Raw genomic sequence first — 22,545 nt, forward strand, 5'->3', positions numbered from 1 at the left:
GGCCACGCCCACCGGCGCGCTCGCGGGCGGGGGCCGGGCGGCCGTGCGCAGGCGCAGGCGCACGCGCAGACGCAGACGCAGACGCAGCCGCGCAGTCATGGCAGCGGTCAGGGCGCTGGGGGCGTCCAGGCTCCGGGCGGCCTCTGCGTTCGCCCCGCGCGCGGCCTTCCACGGCTCCGCGCCGCGCCCGGGGGCCAGGGTCGCGCTGGTAGGCGGTAGGCGGTAGGCGGGCGGCGGGCGGCGGGCGGGCCCCTCCCGGGTTGGCCGCCGTCACCCCGTCCCACCCCCCGCCCCCGCCGGTGCCCCGGGCGGACCCCGTGACCGCTGCCGCCCGCAGGTGCTGTCGGGATGCGGGGTCTACGACGGGACGGAGCTGCAGGAGGCCGCAGCGTAAGCCCCGGGGCCGCGGAGGACGCCGAGCGCGTCGGGCGCCGTCCCCCGGGCTCAGCCGGCAGCGGGCGACCGTCCCAGCCGGAGCCAGCCCTGGCCGCGGCCGCCTCCGCGGGGACCTGCCGGCGAGGGGCGGCGGGGGGCGGGGCGGGGGCGCGTCCCTGCGGCCTGCGGGTGGCGGCGGGGGCGGGGGCGGAGCCAGGGCGGGGCCGGGGCACGTCCCTTGCAGCCTGCAGCTGGCGGCGGGGGGCGGGAGGCGGGGCCCGGGGCGCGTCCCTGCGGCCTGCAGGTGGCTGCGGGGGGCGAGGCGGGGGCGGAGCTAGGGCAGGGCTGGGGCATGTCCCTTGCAGCCTGCGGGTGGCTGCGGGGGACGGGGCGGGGCTAGGGCGGGGCCGGGGGCGCGTCCCTCGCGGCCTTCCGAGGGGGGTGCCCTTCGGGCGCCGAGCCTGGAACAGACTTTGCACTGGGCGGTCGGTCGGCCCCGACAGCTTCCAGCCCGGGCTAAGTGTGCAGAGCCCTGCGGGTGCCAGAGGTCAGGGCCTGGGCACCGGCGTGCTGCTGGCTCTTCCCCGCACCTTACGCCGCCGCCTCCTCCGAAGGGGGAGCCTGGCGCAGGGGGGCCCTCCCTCCGGCTGTGACGGGAGCCGTGGCACAGAGCGGGACCTGGACTGAGTGTCGGGCCCTGCATCCGCTGGCCCGCGGGAGGGAGTGCATCCCGAAGCAGCAGCCTGGGAACCTCAGCGTCCAGGCTCTGACACCAGTCACCCGTGCTCTGCACCCCGGTTTGTAAAGGGAGCCTGGGGCCAGCTGGGCTCCACAGGCTAGTTCAGGGACAGCGAGTTGGCGCCGTGGGTAAGGCAACCCTAGCTTCCTGTAACCCAGTACGAGGGTCGTGTGCGGGAGGGGCTTCCATGGGGCATCTGCAAAAGTGCTGCTCGTAGACGCATGTTAGCAGGGACGCCGGGTCGGGTGCGGCTCAGAGCCTTGTCTGATTTTCTTCCGTGCAGGGTGCTGGTTCACTTGAGTCGTGGCGGGGCCGAGGTGCAGACCTTTGCTCCTGACATCCCTCAGATGCACGTGGTTGACCACACCAAGGGGCAGCCTTCTGAGAGCGAAAGCAGGTGCAGGTCCTGGCGCCGGCGGCCTGGAGGGTGGACAAGGCCTGATAGAAGCTCCCTGAGAACCTGCATGCTTAGGTCCTCTGTCCCACTGGGAATCTGGCTGCGTTCCGAGGCACGTGTCCCTGGATGGAAGCCTGGGAGCTCTGGCCGTTCTGTGACGGCGCCCTGATGATGCTCTTGTGACTTTGTCACACTTGCCAGACGTCCTCCTGCCGTGGGGCTCAGTTTGGACTCCGGCCTCCTCCCCCTGCGTGGGCCCCAGTGTGTCGGGGCGTTTCTGTCCTGAGGGCTCGTGCAGTCTCTGCACTCTGAGCTCCTCCTTGCCTGTCCTGTCCGACTCTGGCAGCAGGGCATTTTCCAGCCAGTCCAGACAGTGAGAGCTCTGTCTCCTGGGAACTGCAGTGCCCCCGGCGGCCCCCAGGCTTTGTCCTGCTGCCTGGGATGCGGGCCTCGGGCCGCACAGCCTGGGGAAGCAGCGCCTGCCGTGGCTGACCCCAGGTTCCTTCCCTCGCGCCCTGCGCTGCCGTGACCTTCCCACCGCCGTCCTGTTTTTCATCGGCCCACACGACTGAGTAGTCCAGATGCTCAGAGGGGCTCTACTGTCTTCTGTAGGCCCCGACCTCCAGCACACGTGCCAGTGCCTTCCCTGGACCAGAGGAAGTGTTTCCTGGCTGTGGGGTGGCCTCCCCTGCACCCCGCTCTGCTCTCTGCAGGCCGACACTGGCTTCAGGCCTCCCTGTGTTCTCTCCCAGGAACGTCCTGACGGAGTCCGCAAGGATCACCCGGGGCAAGATCACCGATCTGGCCAGGCTCAGCGCAGCCAATCACGACGCTGCCATCTTCCCTGGAGGCTTTGGAGCCGCCAAAAACCTGTGCGTGTTGGAGCTCTGGGGTCTCTGCTTTTCACCTGTAGCACAGCGGTAGATGGGGCTGGGGGGCCACAGGCTGCATGGAGGACACTGCTCTGGGACGGGGCGTGGGCGGAGCTCTAGCAGCACGTGGATTTTTCTCCTTTCTGGGCGCTCCCGGTACCAGCCACCGTGTGTTGGGGGAATGGGGGGGCGGGGGCGTTCTCTGATTAACCACCGTGCTGGCCGGTCTTGTCATATCGGGACTGAGTCCCGTACGTGTCCCTCACTGACACCGACTCACCTGTTGACCTTGCAGCAGGGAACCCGCTGTTCTAGCGGGCCGTGCGGTGCCTGGTTCCCGCCAGAGGAAGGGAGGCCCCTTGCTTGGGTCATTGCTGGGGAGCTGGCCCTCAAGCTATCACCACACCAGCGTGACGCGCTCCCGGTTTCAGGTCCTCTTTCTGTTCTCATTTGTTGATCTCTTCTTTCTGGGCACCTCATGGAAATTCTCCACTGGCCTCATCGTGCCAGCGTGTCCCTTCTGGGGTGGCTTCCTCGCAACTGACGTGGAAGACCGCGAGCAGCTGCACCTCATGCGTCGGGCTTCAAACGTGTGCTGTGGGGGTGACAGCCTGGACCATGCGGTTTTCATTGGAAACAATACGTCGGCATGTTGGGCTCTGGGTGGAGTGTTTTCCTGTGTCGTGGGCAAGGAGGCAGCCACTCTGTCCCACGCCCAGGGGCCCCTGACAGAGTGTGTGGCTGTGAACTCAGATGGCCGGCCCCGGCCCTCCGCCTCCCTGCTCCCAGACCGCGTGGGTGCTGGGTGCCGCCTGCACCCTCCCCGCACGGGCTCGGCCAGCACGTGCCCCTCAGGCTCCCCTGCTGTGCCATCTGGGTCTCCTGTCCAAGGTCTCGGCCGCCACTGCCTCCTGTGACAGGCTCTTGCCCTCCCTGTCTTCCTCTGTGCTCTCCGGGTCTCTGTGAGCCCCATGGGACCTGGCCAGGCCCTCTCCCCTGCTGCTCCTGCCCCAGCACCCCCTCTGACCTCCCCCTCCCTGACCTGTGTGCCACTGCCTGCCTGAAACTCAGCTGGGACGTCACGTTGGTGTTCGAAGCTGCTTCCCCTAACCTGGGCCGACTGTCAGCTCATCCCCTCCCTCTGGCCTCCTTGTACTCAGGGCACCACGTGGGGCAGGGTGCAAGCCAGATGCCTTGGACCCCTGTGCTCGCTGCACCCCCACTTAGGTTAGCTGACGGGCTGCAGCGCAGTGGGTGGCGTCCTGTGCCCAGAAGTGAGGGAGGCGCCCAGGCAGGCTCCCTACATGTTCGGACAGCTGTGGCTGCCCTCGGCCTGCAGACATCTGAATGGGTCTTGTCCAGGGCCCAGCCGGGTGTCCCGAGCCCCTTGAGGCAGTGCCCAGACTCCTGCCTCCTGCTGGGAGCCCTGCCTCCCCTCACATCCACTTTGTCTTCCAAATCCAGCCTTTCCGGTGATCGCCCCTTGTCACCGCCCCCTTCCCACACCCTCTGGCGGTGGGGGACAGAGGACGGTCTCTGTTGGCCAGACTTACGCTTCTGCCAGGATCAGGGTTTTTTTCTCGGGAAATGAGCCTTATCTCTGGCCAGCAGCACACCACCCCTGGGGTGAGGGCCCTTTAGGGATCTGCCGGGGTGCTGTCTGTGGCCCAGCTGACCACCTGACCGCCCACACGCGGTTGACCTGGAAGCACAGGTGCGGTGTGCTGGGCTGTTGGTGGGTCTTCGTCTCTGCATTTGAGGGAGCGGTGGCCTCGGGTCAGTGCTCCTGTCTGTGAGCTCGCCCCTCCTGGGGGAAGCTGTAGCTTGCGAGCGTTTACCCCAGTCTCCCCGACCTTTCTAGAAGAGAGGCCGGCTCCTGGGGGTTGGCCTCCTTAGCCGTGGCTGTCGGCTGTGCAGTGTGCACGCAGCAGGAGCGACAGGTGAGATCGCTGGGGCAGAGGTTCACAGTGGGAACTCGGTTCCTCCTGGTTGGGGCCCTGTTAAGCCTGTCATCCTGAACGTTGTGTTTTTCACAAACGGCGTGGCTTACCGGTGGCCTATTAGCCACCTCACAGCGGCACAGGCGGATCCGTCAGGTAGATGACCCGACTGACGGACGCTTGTGTGGCCTGATGGCTTCGGGGGGTGCAGGTGTGAGTATTTAAGGTGTAAGACATGGTATGTAAGGACGCGCGTGCCTACCCTGAGCCTCCGTCGGTGCCTGGGCGGCTCACGGGCACTGACGCAGCAGCAGACCTTGTGGGATGGCGGCGTCCACACGTGCACGGGGCAGAGAGCGTGTACTCTGGGATCTGATGGGTCCCGCCAGTCGCCTTCCGTGGAGGTTCCAGCACGTAGCCGCCAGCTGTGGGGGGAGGCCGCCCAGACCCCTGAGCTGCTCGCCTGGGGAGAGGAGCCGCGTCTCATCTCACCACGTGCCTCTTCCTCGTCTGTGGGGTCCTTGTCGCAGCTTCTGGGCCCATGTGGGTTTCGCTGCTCCTGGGCTTACGGAGCAGAGCTCTGAGGACCCACGCACCTGCTGGCTTTGGTTCACTCTGGGGTCTGCTTCCCCTCCCCCTCCCCCTCCCTCCTTTTTCCTGATTTAAAAAGTAGAAAAAATTATATGTAGTTACGTGTAAAGCCACGCACACGCGTGTTACCTGCTTATGTCAGGTGCTGGGAGTTAGAGCCACACGTTCGTCTCCGGGGGGGTTGGAGGCTCCCCAGGCACACAGACCTGAGGACGCCTTTTCTTGTCAGGAGCACATTCGCCGTTGACGGGAAAGACTGCAGAGTCCACGAGGATGTGGAGAGGGTCCTGAAGGAGTTCCACAAGGCCGGCAAGCCCATCGGGTACGTGGGGCGGGGAGGGCAGGGCCGCGTGGTCCTAAGGCTGACTTCACTGAGGGGGTTCACGTGCCGTCACGGGTGCCTTCCAGCTTGGAGAATTCCCCGGTCATGTGGTTACGTCAGTTTCTCCTGGTGACATAATGGGAAGGAGAGCTTCTAGAAAGTTCCCCCTGCAGCCCTCCCCTCCCCCCAGCCTTTTCCAGCACCCCTTCTCTTGCCTGGTGTCTGCCTTCCTGTCCTCACGCCAGGTAGCCTGGTGTGTTACCTGTGAGCACCATTCCCCACGCCCTCCTGTGGGGCCGCATGGCCCCTGCATGCTCGGGACGGCTGGCACAGCCACTATGCACCAGATCTGGCCTGCGTGGACCTCCCAGCGGTCACTCCTGGGCTTGTGCACCAGCGCATGTGTTGGCCGTCCACGTCAGCGTGCTGGAGCGTGGAGAGGGCTCGGCTTGGAGTCCACCGTGGGAGAAGCTCCCTCGCAGCCCTGCTCTGCCTGGCGCACAGAGGACCGCTCCCTGGGGCTGTGTGAGCAGGGTCCTGTTAGGACAGGCTCTGTGCAGGAGCTCCCTCCTCGTGAAGGTGGTAGCCGTGGGTCCGGCGGTCAGGCTCGTCTGCTCGGAAGAGACCTTGCGGAGCCGCCAGGGAGCTGATGACAGTGGTGCCACCTGTCTCTCCCCTCCCGGGATGCCATCCCTGGAGCGGCACCCCACGTGGGGGTGAGCGCCGGGGAGGACCCTGGTGCCCTGCTTGCTGGGAGCACAGCTGGGGGCGAGGGTCTGATGGTGGTGCCACCTTGCTCGTGTGCCCCCTGACCTCGGAGCGGGAGTGGTGCCTGCGGGCGCCTGCGTCTGGAGCACGTGGCTCAGGCGGCTTCCGTGTCCACAGCCAGAGACAGGGCGGGTGCTGGTGTGTGTGCGTCCTGTGCTGGCTGCCAGGTCCCCCGCGGGCTTGTGACCTGGGGCGCTTTGGAGACTCCACACCTGGTGACTTTACCTACTTGGTGGCTGAGGGACGTTTCCCCCCACAGGTTTTTAAGCAAGTTTAGGTTTTGTGATGTTTGAAAACAGACGTGAATATGTTTTGACGCTATTTTTTCACAGCTTATTTTGGCAGGTTGTGCACAGAGCCTGTCCGGTGGGCACGGGAGAAGCAGGCCCGCTGAAGATGAGCGGGGGGAGAGGGCTGGGCTGCCGCTGGCAGTGTGCGTGGACCCCGAGGGAGGGGAGGGCAGGGCCGTCCCCGCCAGCCTCACGACGGGGTGGCCCGGCCTGCAGCCGAGCAGTGGATGCCACACGCATCCCCCGAGTGCACACAGCTGCAGGCAGGGCTCTGGTCCCGTGTCTGGCACCTGGGGGTCTGGTGTTGGCCGAACGACCAGGCTCAGGAGCTGCAGGACAGTGGGGCCCCGGGCGAAGAGCAGAGCCTTAGAGGAGCCCCAAGGGCACACACGGGCCACACCGCCCTGCATGCCACCATGTGCACCTGGGAATGAACAGCGGGGCTCAGGTGCTGTGGGCGTGGCCTGGGTGGGGGTGCAGTGGGGCTGGCACTGCTGTGAGGGGCCCCTGGAGGCTGTGGTAAGACACAGCTGCTGGCATCTGGCACGTGGGGCAGCGGGTGTGCGTCCACACGCCTTTGCTCTCCAGCAGGTCCCATGAGACTGCTTCTGGCGCCCTCTCCAGAGAAGGGTCCCTGAGTAGTCCGTGCTCTGTGGTGAGCTGCGGTTGTGTGAAAAGCCCCCAAAAGTCGGGCCTAAGTCCATTGCTGCCATCTGTTCCCCTCTGCGAGGTGGCCCGGCACCCACTGGCATTCCGCTGTGTTCCTGGGGCCCGTGGGGCGGTGGACTGAGGCTCGGGGCACATGTGGCAGCCGGCGCCCCTCCCCAAGGCCACTTCCGTTCCTTCCGTGTGCCCCGCTGCGCCCCAGCGTCCACATGCGGCCCCGTGCTCACCTGGTCCCTCACTTTTCAGCTTGTGCTGCATCGCGTCTGTCCTCGCAGCCAAAGTGCTCCATGGCGTTGAGGTCACCGTGGGCCACGAGCAAGAGGAAGGTGGCAGGTGGCCGTATGCGGGGACCGCGGAAGCCATCAAAGCCCTGGGCGCCAAGCATTTTGTGAAGGAAGTGACCATATCCTTTCTGCCAGCCACGGTGGCGGGTGGTGACGGGACCCCCCCTCTGGGCCTGGGGGACTGCGCTGCTGGGGGCGTCTGGGAGCACGTGCATCACAGGCGTAGCACCTGTCCCCTGGCCGCGTTTCTAAGTTGGCCGGATGTTGCTGCCCCGGCCCAGAGCTCCGCTGGGCTGCCTAGTCGGGTGAGCAGACGGCCTCAGGCTCAATGGGGCAACACTGCGCCCCGAGGGCAGGGAGCGCACCCCCAGGGGATACAGGCTGCAGGTGGAAGAAGCACGGGGGCTTGCCTGGCTTTGCTGGAAGTGCTCTGGGCGGTGGGAATGGGCAGGCAGCCCAGGCGCTCCTCTTCCTGCAGGGGACTCAGGCCGAGCACGTTCCAGGTCCACACCTGGACCCAGACTCCATGTGGGCCAGAGCCCGGGAACAGAGCCGCACAGCGTCCCAGAAGGTGCTGGAGATGACAGGGTGACCCCTGGGTGTCTGCCTTTCCTTGCAGGCGGTTTAAGTGTCTCCCTGCTGCGCAGAGTGGCCAGCAGAGCCGGCGGCTGCCTGGGTAGAGCTGGCCGCAGGGCCTTTACACTGAGTCCAGGGAGGTGCGTGTTGGCTGGGGCGGAGCGAGGGCCAGGCCTGTCACTGCCTGGTGTTGGTGTGACCAGGACAAGAGTGCAGCTATGTAGGAAGGGCCCCGGTTGGACTGGCCTCTTGCTGCAGGCACTCGGACGAGCTGTCTGTTACAGTTTCTTGGTGGGAAGACCAGAGGTGCTTCTGCTGTGTCCAGGGTTGCTGTGGGGCAGCCCAGGTGTGCGGGTGTGTCCAGTCCCTGGGCTGTGCCGCCCTGGGGTGTCTTGTGAAGCCAGCGGTCTGCTCGGGAGCTCCTCTCCTCCTCGTGGGTGTGTCCTCCGCTCACGGAGCGCAGGCGGTGCAGGCCGTGCAGGCTGCGGGTCGGTGCGGGTCGGTGCGGGCGTGGGCCCTGTGGGCAGAGGCAGCAGGAGGAGGAGCCCTCAGGGCGGAGGTGGGGGAGCTTCACGCCTGCACACCCCCTGGTCCTTGCTGGGTGAGCTGCTTCCATAACTTCTGTGCACGAAGCCCATGTGGACAAGAAAAACAAGGTGGTCACGACCCCGGCCTTCATGTGCGAGACGGAGCTTCACCACGTGCACGACGGCATCGGGGCCATGGTGAAGAAGGTGCTGGAACTCTGCGCCAAGTGACGCGGCCGCAGCCCTGCCTCCTCCAGCAGGGGGAGCTGCTGGCCTGTTTTCCTCCGCTGCTCGCTTGCTTGGGGCAGGAATTCGCTGTCCTGTCTGTAGCTCTGTCCGTAGCTATGTCCTGCCTGAAGAGGCGTCCTTGGGGTGGGGCTGGATCGGGGTGCACGCTCCGTCCCCGTGGCAGAGGCTGGACTCCTGTGTGACCCGAGATCGAAGTGGGGCCTGCTTTTCCAGGAAGAGAATTGGGACTGACGTCACCCTGCTCTCACGTTTGACCGGCTTAGGGTACTTGGTGTTGGGGGAAGAGTTTCTGTAAGTTCACGAACTAGTCATTAGGAAATCCACGTGTCACTCACTGATCGATAATTGGAAGCTATCTAATCTGTAATAAATATGCACTAAAATGACGAGGGGGCTGCATTTGAGGCAGAGAGGACGACCGCGTGCGGCACCTTCTGAAGCTGGCACGTGAGGGGCGCTAGCGAGGGTTCCTGCCCTCCAGGAAGGAGAGGTCACGGAGGCCCCGCAGGGTGGCCCCAGGCCACGAGCAGCGGCCCACCTGAGGTGTACGAAGAAGGACCAATAAAGTGTCTGGCAGCACCACCAGCCGGTGTCCGTCATCGTGCGTGCGTCCGTCGTGGGGAGATGCGTTCAGGGTGGCAGCCTGTGCGGTGCGGGCTTCACCCCCAGAGGCACGTTTCCCCCTCTGGTCCAGGTGCTGTGACCCCCGGGAGGGTGTCCCCACCCCCAGACGCTGTAGCGTTTGTGCTTCATTTGGATTTGACGGAGCTGCTGGGGTCCACACAGCGGCCGTTGAGTTTGGTCCAGCTCACACTGAGCTGTGTCGGTGCTGGCCTGGGAACAGGGCACGGATGCGCAGGCCCCTACCCATCCCCTATAAGGGGTAAGTGACGCTGAATCCACGGTTTCCCCTGGCGGGAGCGCATGTAGACACAGCAGTAGCGCCGGGTATCACACCCCCGGAGCCCCCAGTGCCCTGCCCACCTGGCGCCTGTGCCCGCTGGCTGCACGTCTCTGACCCTTCCTCCACCGCCCCCTGTGCTCCGAGGGCCTCCCTTGGTCCTGCTGTAGCAGGAGCCCCCTCGGCCCACCCGCGGGCCCAGCCGCCCTGGCCACGATGGCCCTTGGCCGGGGAGGCGGCACGCGGCGAACACCGCTGTGGACGGAGAGCAGACTCCAACCCCTGGGGCCGCGCTCAGGGCGATGGCGCGCCGTGCGGCTGTCCCCTGGGCCGTGTTCCCAAATGGGCCTCCGCTGGGGCTCTCCCGTGTCCTGCGAGCACTGCGTCTGCGGTGTCCTTGGGGGTGCGCTGGCCGTGTCCCAGTGTGGGGCCCCCGGGCGGGGGGCGTCCCCAGCTCTCCTGGAGGAGCTGCAGCAGTGCATGGGCGTTCCGGCGGCCCCAGCCCACGTGGCGCCTGCGCCTGCGCCTGACGGGCCTTGCTGGTGTCCTCGCCCCCGGCGGGTGAGCACACTGTGGCCCTGATGTCCGCCGAGGCCGATCACCCTTTTGTCTTTTTCTGTGCCTTTGGCGACCTGCTTTGGTGAAGCGCACATTTGGTTTCTTGTTTGTTACCGGAGCTACATGTGCGTTCGGGTTACGGGTCCCCTGTCGGGCACGTGGGCCCCTCGTGATTTCTCCCGTTCTCCCTGGGGGCCTCGGGGAGCAGACCCTCCTAGTTGCCGCGGAGGCCCGTCCCGGCCCTTCGTGTGGAGGACGACCCCTGCTCCCAGGTCGGGGACGCCTCTTCCGTGCTCTGTCGTGGGCCTACCTTTACGTCACCAGGTCATCCCGAAGCAGCGCGTGGGAGTCCATCTGCTCTGCGGTGCAGCTCATGTCTCCTGGAAATGCCCGGGGACGTGCCCCGCAGCAGAGTGGTGTCCAGCGGCCCAGGAGCCATCACCACGCAGCCGGGTGCCCTCGGGAAGTGGACCCTGTGCCTGTGCCCGGGCAGCCCCTGGTGCCGCCGGGAGCCCCCACGCGCCTGTACCCCTTCAGGGGTCTCTGCGCGGGGCGTGGGTGATCTCGGGACACAGATCTGTGCCATGGGGCGCAGAGCCCGTGCTCGGGACACGGCAGGCTGACCGGTCCCCTCCCGCGGTGCTTCACGGGCAGGGCGGGTGAGCAGAGAAGGAAGGAGAACGTAAGGAAAAGCCCCCCAGCAATGCTCGCGAGACCGGGTGGCATCCGCGCAGCTCTGTGCTGGCCGTCGTGGACCCTCCGGGACCTTAATAAAGGATGGAGCGTCTGACCGCCCAGTTCAGAAGGGCGCGTGCATGTCCTGCGTTCCTAAAATCCCACGGCGGTGATGAGGCCACGTGCCGGAGCCCGGCGCACTCGCACCCGCTTGCCTCGCTGACTGCCCACGCGGGAGGGTCAGGCGGGAGGACCAGGCGGGAGGACCAGGCGGGAGGACCGGCGGGGGCCCGGGCTCGGGAAGTGCACGTGAAGCGGTGGGAACGCCCGGAGGGTGGCCCTGGCAGACTGGAACCAGAGGGAGTCCAGGTGTTTATTTGTGGACAACGATTGAGCGCCTCCTGCATGCCCAGCACTGTTCGGATCCAATGGGGGGGCAACAGGTGGATGCGACGTGGCCGGCTGTGTGTCAAGAACGTTCCAGATGGAGGCCAGCAGGAATGGCCGAGAGGGAGTTCAAGGGCCACGGAGGTCACGGGTGATGTGCCTGCTGTCCTTGACAAGGCTGTAGATGGGGGGCCCCGGAAACTCCTAGACACCCCCCAGGCCGGGGACATGCCTGTGGCCCAGACCCTTCACCCCTCATCCCTTCCCCTGCAAAGCCCAGCCCCCCGTGCCCCTCAGCCCTTGCCTCAGCATCACCCCACGGGGGTTCCTGCACCCCCCGGCCTGCTGTCGTGAGCTTGCGGCCCTGCCTACCCGTTCCTGGTTTGTCGTGTGCCCTTGGCATGGCCCAGGGGCTCCGGGAAGGCAGCCGCCAGCGTCCCCAGGGCCAGGCGGGAGCCCCGGCAGTGGTGAGCTCAGCATGAGCTTGCCGCCCGCCCTGCGTCACGCGGGGCCCCCGGTGCCCGCCCTCAGCGCACCACAGGGTGGCTCCAGCTCCACGGCCGTTCTCAGAGGCCGTGCGTCACCCATGTCTTTGTCGCCGTCTCCGTTTCTTTTTTCAGCAAGATTTCCCTGGGAAGCACGTTTTATTCATCTGTTTTCTATCGACTTCATTTTTTTACAGCGGTCTTAGGTTCTCAGCAAAACTGAGCAGAAAGGGGCAAGGGGCACCCTGGGGGCTCAGCGGTTTGGCGCCACCTTCAGCCCAGGGCGTGATCCCGGGTCCCAGGATCGAGTCCCAGGTCGGGCTCCCTGCATGGAGCCTGCTTCTCCCTCTGCCTGTGGCTCCGCCTCTCTCTCTCTGTGTCTCATGAATAAATAAATTTAAAAAAAAATCTTAAAAAAAAAAAACAGTAAGTACAGAGTTTTCCCGCAGCCCTCCTCTCCCTGCCACATCCCGCACCCGCGCTGCGTGTGACCCCAGGTGAACCTGCACCCACACGTCGTCATCACCCGGGGCCCGCGGGGGAAGTGAGGTCGGCAGGGGTTGGGTGACGACGCACCCAGCACTGCGGCCCCTCACGGGTGCTGGCCCTGGGAGTCCTCCCTCCCACCCCCGGCGCCCCAGCCTGCCCCATCCCCGCGGCTGTGTCTGCCCCAGACCATCGCGCAGTGCGCAGCCCTCCTGCTCTGGCTGCCGTCGCCGGGTCACCTGCCCTCATGGTTCCTCCGGGTCCCTGGAGGGAGGGGGCAGCTCCCCCTTAGTGCTGGGTGCACTCCTGCTGCCCGCTGGGCCATCTCCCGTCCGTGCCCCTGCTGAGCGGCAGCGTGGGCGCCCCAGGGCCCAGCCGTCCCGCAGAGAGCTGCCGTGGACACTGCGTGGGTGTCGCGTGGACACCAGGGCCGAGGTTGCAGGGCGCCCGGAGGAGCGCGGGTGATCCTGGGAGATGCCACCCGCTGCCCTCCCGGGAGGCGGCCCATCCCACAGCCCCGCCAGTGGTGAACCAGCGCCTGTCGCCCGTCCTCGCCACCGGAGCCGTGGCCTGGGGCCTGGGTGGTGGCCGTTCTCAGAGGCCGTGCGTCACCCATGTCTTTGTCGCCGTCTCCCTGACGGCCTGGGACGCGGAGCAGCTTCTCATATACTCGCATATTCTTCGGCGAAGTGCCTTCTGGATTGTTTGCCCAATTTAATTTTTTTTTTTTTATTTATGATAGTCACAGAGAGAGAGAGAGGCAGAGACACAGGCAGAGGGAGAAGCAGGCTCCATGCAGGGAGCCCGACGTGGGATTCGATCCCGGGACTCCAGGATCGCGCCCTGGGCCTAAGGCAGGCGCCAAACCACTGAGCCACCAGGGATCCCTGTTTGCCCAATTTAAAGCCTGATGTTTATTTCCTTGAATTTGTAAAAGTGGTCGTGGGGGTCCGCATCTTCTCCGATGTTTCGCGTGCAGCCCTTTCCCCAGCGTGTAGTTCGTCTCCCGGGGGTGGTGGTCCTGGCACAGCCCGCGTTCTCCCTGCCGGCGACTCTAGCTCACCAGTCCCGTCCCACGGGCCGTGGCTGCAGGGTCGTCTCTAAAGAGGCATCACCGCCAGGCCCGCCGCGGTCTTCTCTGTTGTCTTCTAGGAGTTTTATAGTTTGCCTTTTACATTTATGCCTGTGACCTGCTTCGAGTTGATTTCTGTGGATTTTGGGGTATTTGCCTGTGGAGACTGGGTGTTCCGGCGCCGGCTGTCGGATGGATGGTGTTCCCCCCCACCCCCACCCCGCCCCGTCCTGCCTCTGCTCCTTTGTCGAAGTCGGCTGGTCGGGCCCCGTGGGTCTGTGATCTCCTGCTCCGCTGTCCCCGACCCCGTACTGCTGGGAGTCGAGGGCCCGGAGTAGTTCTCGGGGCCGGGGAGTGTCAGCGTTGGGACTTCGCTCCTCTTCAAGGTGTCGTGTGCATCCACCTTGTGCCCTGCAACGTTGCTGCAATGGCTCACCAGCTCCAGGAGGGGTTTTTGTTGACTCTTGGATCTTCTCGTTGAAAATCGCATCATCTGTGAACACAGACGGTTTTGTTTTTTCCTCCCCAAACCCTATACCTTTTGTTTTCTTACCTTATTGCATTAACAAGGTTAATTCAGCATCGTGCGAGATTTTCCGCACGATGCTGAAAAGGAGTGGGGAGAGGGGCCATCCTTGCCTTGTACCTGGTCTTAGTGGGAAAGCTCTGAGTTCCTGGCCGTCAAGTATGCTTTGTAGGCATTCTTCGTCAGGTTGAGGAAGTTCCCCTCTAATTTCCTAGGAGTTTTTATCATAAATTGGTGTTGGGATTTCTCAGATGCTTTCTCTACATCTGTTGATACTGTCATGTGATTTTTTTTTCTTTAATCTGCCGATGTGATAGATTCCCTCTGATTTTTTCTATTTTTATTGGTGTTTTTTTTTTTTCTCTCAGTGATTTTAAATATTCGCTGCACTGTCCTCCTGCTCGTGCTGGTGTCTGAGGACTCTTTGGAAAGTCATCTTTGCTCCTTGGTTGGTAAGGTGGTTTTTTCCCTCCAACTTCTTTTAAGACTTGATCTTGATCCTGATTTTGCGCAGTCTGAATGCGGTAGGCCTAGTTGTAGGTCCTCGGGGTATTGCCTGCAGCGTGCTCTACGCCGAGGGCAAGGTTTTGCTCCGGGGCCCCGGCTTTTGCCCAGCCGACCAGCAGTGTCTTCTCTGTGTCCCACTTGTGCAGGAAGGTCGTGTGCTTTGGTTCTTGTAGGACCTGGAAGTGCTCCCTGGTGCCGACTCCTTCCTCTGTGTGAGAAAGGAGTGGGTGGGAGCCAAGGGAGGGGCCGTGCTGGCTTGAGAGACGCGCCGCAGCTGTGCTGTGCTGTGTGGTGGGTGGGAGGCGGATGCTGTGTCCAGGGCCAAGTGCTCCCGAGAGACGGGGAGCCGGAGCGCCGGACGTCCTGCTCCGAGGGGCGGCTGGGGGTCCATGTCTGACAGCTGGACCCGTGAGTGAATGGTGACAGGCGCACAGGCTGCCCAGACTGTGGACTCGCAGAACCGTGAGCAAATAAAGTGAAGTTTTTTTGTTTGTTTGTTTTTGTTTTTTTAATTTTTTTATTTATTTATGATAGTCACACAGAGAGAGAGAGAGGCAGAGACATAGGCAGAGGGAGAAGCAGGCTCCATGCAGGGAGCCCGACATGGGATTCGATCCCGGGACTCCAGGATCGTGCCCTGGGCCAAAGGCAGGCGCCAAACCGCTGCGCCACCCAGGGATCCCTAAGGTGAAGTTTTAAGCCACTAAATGTGGGGGTAGTTTGTTACTCCGAAGAGGTAAGGGGTCGAGACCCGCCCAGGCTGGGCCCAGGCCTGTCCAGCGAGCATAGGGTGTCCTGCGCCACGGGCTCCGTGCCTCTGGCTGAGCCCCAGGGGCTGTGCAGGGCTATGGTTGCTCGTGTCGGGGCCGAGTCCCCCGCACAGGGCCTGCCGTGAGGGGTGCAGTCAGCACTGGTGGGCTGAACAAGGACATTGAGCGCGCCAGGACCTTCGCAGCCGCCCCCGATGAGCCTTTCCCCCCAGTCTGACCAGACAGCACAGGCTGGGATCTGGAGCGGTCTCTGGGGAGACTGCACCCGCCTGCACACCCAGGCGGGCGGCCCAAGGACGTGGCTGGGGCGGCTGGGTGCAGGAGAGGCCTGAGCTCCGCAGGGCGCAGCGGGACGGGCGGTCTGCAGCTTCAGGAGAACATCAGACCTTCCCAGGGGATGGGGGGCAGGGGCGTGGGAGGGCGGGGGGCTGAGGCCCTGAGGCTCAGGAGGAGGGAGAACAGGAGGGGGATGGCCAGGCACAGGGTGCTGGGCGGCCGGGTGGGCATCAGGGCTGCACTGCACTGGGGTCACCCCGCTGCAGCTCCGGGCCGGCTGCCCTCCTGTCAGGTTTCCTTCTTTCTTAAACATTCTCTCTTTTTTATTATAGTAAAATACACATAACAAAGCTTATCGTTGTAACCATCCTGGAACGTACCCGTGAGTGGTGCTGAGTCCCCAGCGCCCACCTCCAGGATCCGTCCCTACCTCCCAGCCCCCAGCCCCGCCCTCCCCCCCCCCAGGGTACTTTCTGTGTCTGAATCTGGCCACTCGAGCCCCTCGGCTCAGGGGGCCCACACGGTGTTTGTGTTCCGTGACGGGCGTACGTCCCTGAGCATGAGGTCGTCCGGCTTCATCCGCGTTGTAGCAGGTGTCGGGACGTCCTTCCTCCGAGTGGCTGGATGGTTCAGCGTTCCGTTTGTCCAGTCGTGTGTTGATGACCCCAGGTGGCTTCCACCCTCAGGCTTTGTGTGTAACGAACGTACCAGGTGCCTGACCGGCCCTCTGTGGCGGGTGCAGAGGTGGGATCCATCCCTACCTCACATGGTGGCTCCCATTTTCGAGCCCCCTCCGCCCCGTGCTGTTGTGCCCAGTGGCTGCCCCATTTCGTGTTACCGCCAACGGCACAGGGTCCGACTTCGGCACCTCCTTGCCTACGCTTGTCATGTTCAGATAATCGCCCCCCTAGTGGGTGTGAGGTGGTCATGGCGGTTTCTTGCTGGACCTTGTCTATGGTGTTCCTTCCCCAGGCAGCCGCTCTTGGCCCGGTGGGTCATGTGTCCGTGGTTTTGCTGTCCCCGCCCACCAGCCGTTCTGGACACCAAGTGACCTGGAGCCCCAGCTGTGACCTTGTGCATATCCTCATTCATCGGTTGTTGAGCGGCTGCCGCACGTGGGGCCTCGAGCTAGACCGTGGGTGCACAGCAGGACCCGGAGAGAGGGGTGCTCGGGAGCAGCGTTGCCGGTCCTCTGGGCCTGCAGAGACCCGGTCAGGAAGGCTGGCTGGACGCATGTCTGAGCCCACCCCGGGTGTCAGTGTCCAGGGAGCATCCACAGCCGGTGCTGGAGCTGCAGGGGCAGGGGTGGGACTTGGGGGGAGGCGTGTGCGAGGGGTCAGGGGGTCACCAATAAAAGCCCAAACCATTGTCCATCCAAGAGAAAAACAGGTTTTAGTGAGGAAGCAGCATGCTAGGTATTTGTGTGCTCGGGGTCCACCCGTGTGTGAAGAGGGGCTTCGTACAAGCGTCCCCAGCAGGGCAGGCCCGGCCCCCCCCACGTGCACGTGCCGTGAGGCTCCATCGGGCCCCAGCCCCATCCTCCCCCCGCGCACGCAGGTCCTCTGGGGAGCCGCCCGGGGAGCCACAGGCTCCCCCGTAATCACCGGGCACCGCCAGTCCACGCTGGTTGCCCGGGTGAGACCCCACGCCCGTGGCCGCCAGCAGCACCACCCAGGACCCAGGGCGCCTCCTGTTCCAGGGGCAGTGTTGGTCACTCAGTGCCGGACTCTTCTACTGGCGGCGTCAGGCAGATGACGGGACTGCCGTGGCCGCAGAGAAGGGAGGTGAGAACGCTTGCTCACAGGGCTCGCGAGGGTGGGGTGTGGGCATGCCGCTGGGCGGGCGTGTGTATGTGGTGTGTATGCGCGTGGACAGCTAGGTGTGCTCGTAGGTCCTCGTGTGGGTGTGTGGTCGCGTGTGCGTGTGTGTGCCTGCAGGACGTGTTGCGTACGCGTGCAGGCTTGCAGGGATGGGAGCGTGCACGGGAGCCCCTAGGAAGGCGTCGGGCACTGTGGGTGCATCACGGGTGCGTGTGTTCATCGCTGTGCAGTATGAGTTTCCTTCTTAGAAAGCGGCGCGGCCGCAGGGAAACGAGCACCAGCCAGGCCTCCGGAGACCCGACCGGTGCCCGGCACCATAGACCACGGAGCACCGGGCGGGGGGCGGCCAGGGAGAGGCAGCGTGGACGCCGCTTCTGGCCACGGCCCTTGCTGTGTGACAACGGGCCGGCCTCCTGCCCCACCTCCACCTTGCTCAGAGAAGCTTTGAGCAGCTCCCGGGACCCTGGCTCTCCACCTGGAGGGCGGAACTCGGGGGGACTGGGCGTGCTCAGCGGGAAGCCAGAGGAGGCCTGACGGACACGACCCACGCGAGTGTGGGGGCTGCTTTGGAGCATCTGTGATTCGTGGGACGAGAGCTGAGGTCCAGGGTCAGTGGCGCCCAGGGCGGTGGCCGGCCTGCCCTGTCCACGGGCTGCCGCAGGGGTGTCCTCAGCAGTCGCCTGCACCCTTCCGTCCACGCGGTCCTGGGGGGCAAGCAGGGAGGCACCCGCATCGGTGCTCTGAGAACGGAGGCTGCAAACGCAGAGGCGCTCCGCGGTCATAGGCGTCCCACGTCCGCTGCTGAGCGGGGCGGACGCCAAGACCCCCCGCAGGGAGCCCGCGGGGCTGTCCAGGTCCGCTCTGGGCTCGCAGGCCTTGCTCTAGGTGTTGGTCGGGCTCAGGGCGCGGCTCACACTCCCCCTCCTCCTTTAGCCTCTCCGGAACCTTCCAGTTCCCAGGCTCCCGTTGCTCACATCAGCCCGTTTTCCCCAGGCGTGCCCCAGCGTGCCGGGCGCTGTCCATACCTGGTCTCCCTGTCTCATCGCTGCACACCTGTGACAGGTGTGGCGCCTTCCTAGGGCTGCCGGTGAGGCCCGCACAGGTAACAGTTACACGGCACGGTCGTCCCCCCGAGTGAGCCGTGAGGGAGAATGTCCCACACTCTCTTAGCTGCGGGGCGTTTGCTGGCGGCTCCGGGGCTCCCGGGCCTGTGGAAGCATCTCCCGCTGTCTGCCCGCATCCTCCCTGCCTGCCCGCGTCCGCGTCTCCCCATATTAGGGGGACACCGGTCCCCGTGGGAGGAGCCCGCCCCGGTGACCTCCGTTCAGCTTCGTCCCATCCGCAGAGACCCTGTTTCCAGACCAGGCCACTTCCCCAGGTACGGGGCTGGGACGCGCTAGTGTGTTCACACAGGCACTGGGATCTCGTTGAGGGAGCAACGGAGGCACCAGGTGAGAGCCCCTCCGCTGCCACGGCTCCCAGACCCCCTGGGTCTTGGTGGTGGGGGCTGGTGTGCTGCCCTGCCCTCGGGTCCCGTCACTCAGGCACGCACGTCGGCCACGCAGTCAGGACGGGGGCCGTGCTAGGGGCTCCCGTGCACCCGCTCATCGCTGCGCACCTGCACAGGCATGTAACGTCCTGCGTGCACACACACACGCACACACGCCCGCACACCTACACGTGTACCTGTGAGCACACCTACGCCCCGGAGGACGCCCACCTCCCAGGCTCACGGGCCTTGGGTCCACTCAGAGTCTCCCAGAAACCCCTAGCGCCTCTCGGAGGTCCAGGCCCAGGTCTCTGCCCTGGGAATACGGGGCCACAGGGCCCTCCGTGCACGACGGGCCCCCAGCACCTGACCGTCCGCGGCGTCCCCGCGTGTGGCCCCCGCATCCCCGCTCCGCCTGCGCCCGTGTCGCCCGAGCTCTTGGCTGCAGGGCAGTCTGTTCTGCGGGGAGAGCAGCAGGGACGTGGGAAAAATCCATGGAATCGTCCTGGGAAAGTGCTAACGTCACTGTGTTTTTTTAATGATCTCGTCAATGTTTTCTGCCCCGTTTTCTCGCTTCCCTGCACTTCCTGGTGGGGCTGCGGTCAAATAGCAGAAGTACTGAAATATTCCTCCCGCGGCATCTCGTGGTGCTTCTTGTCTGGCCCGAAACAGGAAGTTCCGTGAAACGTGTCTCCAGGAGTCTCTGTGTCCACCTGGGGCGCCGTGCACATGGCCGGGGTCCCACGGGCGCCCAGACCCTCCGCTCCGGCCCGGGGGGAGGTGGGCGCCCGTCTGTGTCACGTCCTGGGGAGGCCGCGGCACGCCGAGTCCCAGAGGCCCGCGTGTGCGGGTGGGGTGGGCAGGGCCGCTCCCCTGCCGTGTCTCCCCGGCCGTAGGCGCCGTCGTGTCCTGCATCCTCACGGACGAGGTCCTGCAGCTTTAGGGCCACCCAGTGAGCTCCCTTGAACTGGATCCCTGTCTCTGCAGCCCCGTTCTGGGGTGCTGGGGACCAGGGCTTCAACGTGCAGGTTTAGGGGGACCCAATTCAGCCCATTAGACCGTCTTTGTTAGGTCCCTGCAGAGGCGGAGGTGAAGCCAGGAGCCGTCCTGAGTCAGAGCCCGCCTTCAACGGGACAGTGGGTCCTGGGGCGCGTGAGGGGGACCCTCCCGGAGCCTCGAGGGCAGGACCGTGGCGGGGAAGGACCCACGCTCCCCACTCCGAAGGTTTTCAGGGGGCACATGGACTGTGCCTTTTAATTTCGGAAAATTCACGCACGAGTTGCCTACCGTCGGGTCGGGTGGCAGTGAGGACAGTCAGCACCGTCCGGTTCCGGGACCCTCGCCACCCGCCCAGCTGCCCCCTGCCCGCCTCCAGGGGCTCCTCCAGCTGTGGGCACGGGCCAGGCCTGGACGGGCCACGGACCAGGGTGCCTTCCGTCGCGGCTGCCCCTGCCCATGGGGCCCCCAGCCGCCATCCTGACCGCTGCTCCAGAAACAACCGGAGACGGGGCCCAGGGAGTTACGGGGGAGGGTGTGCTGTGGGGGCGACAGGCCGGGGTGGGGCGGGGCCCCGGTGATGGCTCTGGAGGACGGGGTGCGCCCCGGGGTCGCCGGCAGGGCAGGGCGAGCACCCGGTCCGTCGGTCCCGAGCGCCTCCCGGCCCAGACAACCCAGGGTGCCGGCTGCGGAGCCTGTGCCCGGGTGCCCCTCGGTGTGGGGGCGAGGGGGTGCCCGGCCTGGGTCCCACCGCCGGCTGCTCCTGCGGGGCAGGGCCTGCACGGGGCCGGAGCCGGGCGGTGACGCAGGCCCCACAGGCCTCAGCTGGCCCCGGTGGAGGAAGTAGGTCTGTGGAGCCCAGCAGGGGATTTTGGGGGGGATTTCCAGCCGGGGACCAGAGTTTATTGAAAGCACTTAATGGGTCTCAAAGGTCTGTCCCTTATCAAACGGGTCACCTTGGAGGAGAGCGCGGCCACCGCATCCTCGGGCCCCAGGCTGGGCCCTGGCGTGGCTGCAGGGGGGGGGCCCGGCTCCGAGGACGGGCCACGGGAGCCTCCCCAGCGCCGCGCTTCCTCCGGGTCTGCGCGGTTCCTTCTGTGCGTCCCCTGTGCCAGGGGGGTCCGGGGGGCCCTGTGACGTGTGTCGGTGAGGGGGCTTCCTGGGAGTGTGCCCCCTGCCCCCGCCACGCCAGCGCCACGCGGAGCCCCGACACCTGCCCCGTGGGTGTCCGCGAGGACCTGGACGCTGGCTCCCGCCCAGCCTGGGCCCCCTTGCTGGCCGAGCCAGGGACGCCCGAACCCAGCGCTGCCGGCCGGGGAGGGGGGGCCCGCACCCCCCTGCTTTGTGAGGCTCCCGGGAGGCCGGGCCGGCCGCGAGGGTGGGCGGCGGGGAGGGCGGCCGGCCTGGTGGAGGGGAGCGGGCCCCCCGCGTTCCCGCCTGGACGTGCTGCCGGAGAGCGCCCTCCCCTCCGCGTTGGACCTGACGGTGCGATGTTTGCAGCTTCTCCTCAATGAAGGGGGTCGCGGGGGCGCCTGCTGGCCCCAGCGCTGAGCGTCTGACCCCTGGTGTTGGCTCAGGCCGTGACCTCGGGGTCGCGCGGGGAGCCCACGTCTAGCTCCGCGCTCAGCACCAAGCCACCCCGTCGGCTGGAGAGTCTCCCCCTCTGCCCCTCACCCCGGCTCGCGCGCTCTCTGCTAAAGAGTTATTTCTTCAAAACTGATAATAAATGGAATTACAAAGCACATTCTGGTCTCCGAGACTTTTTCCTCGGAATTTCCTAGGAAACGGGGCTGCAGGCTGCGGGTGCGGGCCGCCTCCAGCCCAGCCGCGGCAGAGCAAGGATCCCAGGGGGCTGTTGTCTCAGGATGCTTTCGGGCCCCTGCGGTCCTGAGGGCCTGACCCCAGGGCCTCCCGCTGTGGGGCCTGGCAGGAGGGTCCCCAGGGCCTTCCCTGGGGGTTCTGTGGGGAGATGCCCTGTGCTGGGAAGCCCCACTCGCGGGCTGCTCGGGCCGTGGCCGTGGCCGTGGGGGTGGTGGATGGCGGGAGTTCCCACGGCACCTCGCCTCTGCCCTCCTGGGCTCGGGCGGTGGCCCCACGGCAGCTCGGCCGCCTCTCGGGGTGGGGGTACCGCCAGGCTCTCGAACACGGGCTGGCTTCTTGTCGGGTGGGTGGCGCGGGCGGCCAGCAGGGGACGGTGGGCTCGGCTCTCGGGGACGGGGGCTCGGCTCTCGGGGCCAGGGGCGGCGCAGGGTCAGGCTGAGCTGGGCTATGCTTCAGTGTCGGGGGGCACCACCCAGGCCCCCCTGCCATCACCACGTGCGTCACGGCCCACCTTCCCGCTGACCTGAGGTGGTGGGAGCACTCAGACGGGGCTGTGGGAGGTGCTGGGCACAGTGGGGCTCCCGGGGCCCCCCTGGAGGTGTCGGGGCCACCCCTGCCCTGGCCCCCCGTGTCTCCTCCTCCTGGACGCTTCTGCAAACCCAGGTGCCCGTGGCAGCAGCAGCACTCAGCTCCTCCGACCGCCCCGACCTGCGGCCCCCCTTGCCTGTGCGCCCCCGCCTGCCCTGCCTCAGCGCGGCCCCTGCGTTCGCCGTGTGTGGCGGGGGCGGTTCCCCTCACCTGCCCCAGGTCCCCCCACCAAACCTCAGCCGGGCTCCTCGAATCTCCGCACGCTGTGAGCCCCTCAACCCCGGCACCCGGTGCAGCCGCGTCCACCCGTGCCCCTGGCCCGGCCCCCGACGGGCGGTGTGGGGGTGCGCGCCCCGTCTGCTCTGTGCAGGCACCTGAGTACACGTGTCCAGCCGCCTGCCCCAACTGCTGCGTCCCCGAGGCCGAGGAGCCCTGCACCGAGGACCACGCGCTGTCCCGTCTGGGGGAGCACAGACCCTCGCGGCCGCCTGGACGTCTGCCTGCAAATCCTCCGGGCTCAGCCCCCTGGGAGCCGGGCTCACAAAGGGGGCTCCCCGGGGGCCACGCTCCCTGCCCGACCTCTGCGCCACGG

At 65.9% G+C, this 22,545-nt stretch overlaps 1 protein-coding gene across 1 annotated transcript; it reads left to right on the top strand.

The window, feature by feature from the left end:
- Positions 1–63: 63 nt before the first annotated feature.
- On the top strand, positions 64–9,181 carry GATD3 (glutamine amidotransferase class 1 domain containing 3). The gene is made up of 6 exons (XM_077879369.1): positions 64–208; positions 338–390; positions 1,398–1,511; positions 2,264–2,383; positions 5,144–5,236; positions 7,207–9,181. The coding sequence occupies exons 1-6, from the start codon at positions 98–100 to the stop codon at positions 7,826–7,828; spliced, it is 1,113 nt and encodes a 370-aa protein (XP_077735495.1). The 5' UTR covers positions 64–97; the 3' UTR covers positions 7,829–9,181.
- Positions 9,182–22,545: the final 13,364 nt, after the last annotated feature.

The sequence above is a fragment of the Canis aureus genome, chromosome 30, assembly GCF_053574225.1.
Source record: "Canis aureus isolate CA01 chromosome 30, VMU_Caureus_v.1.0, whole genome shotgun sequence".
Classification (NCBI taxonomy): Eukaryota; Metazoa; Chordata; class Mammalia; order Carnivora; family Canidae; genus Canis; species Canis aureus.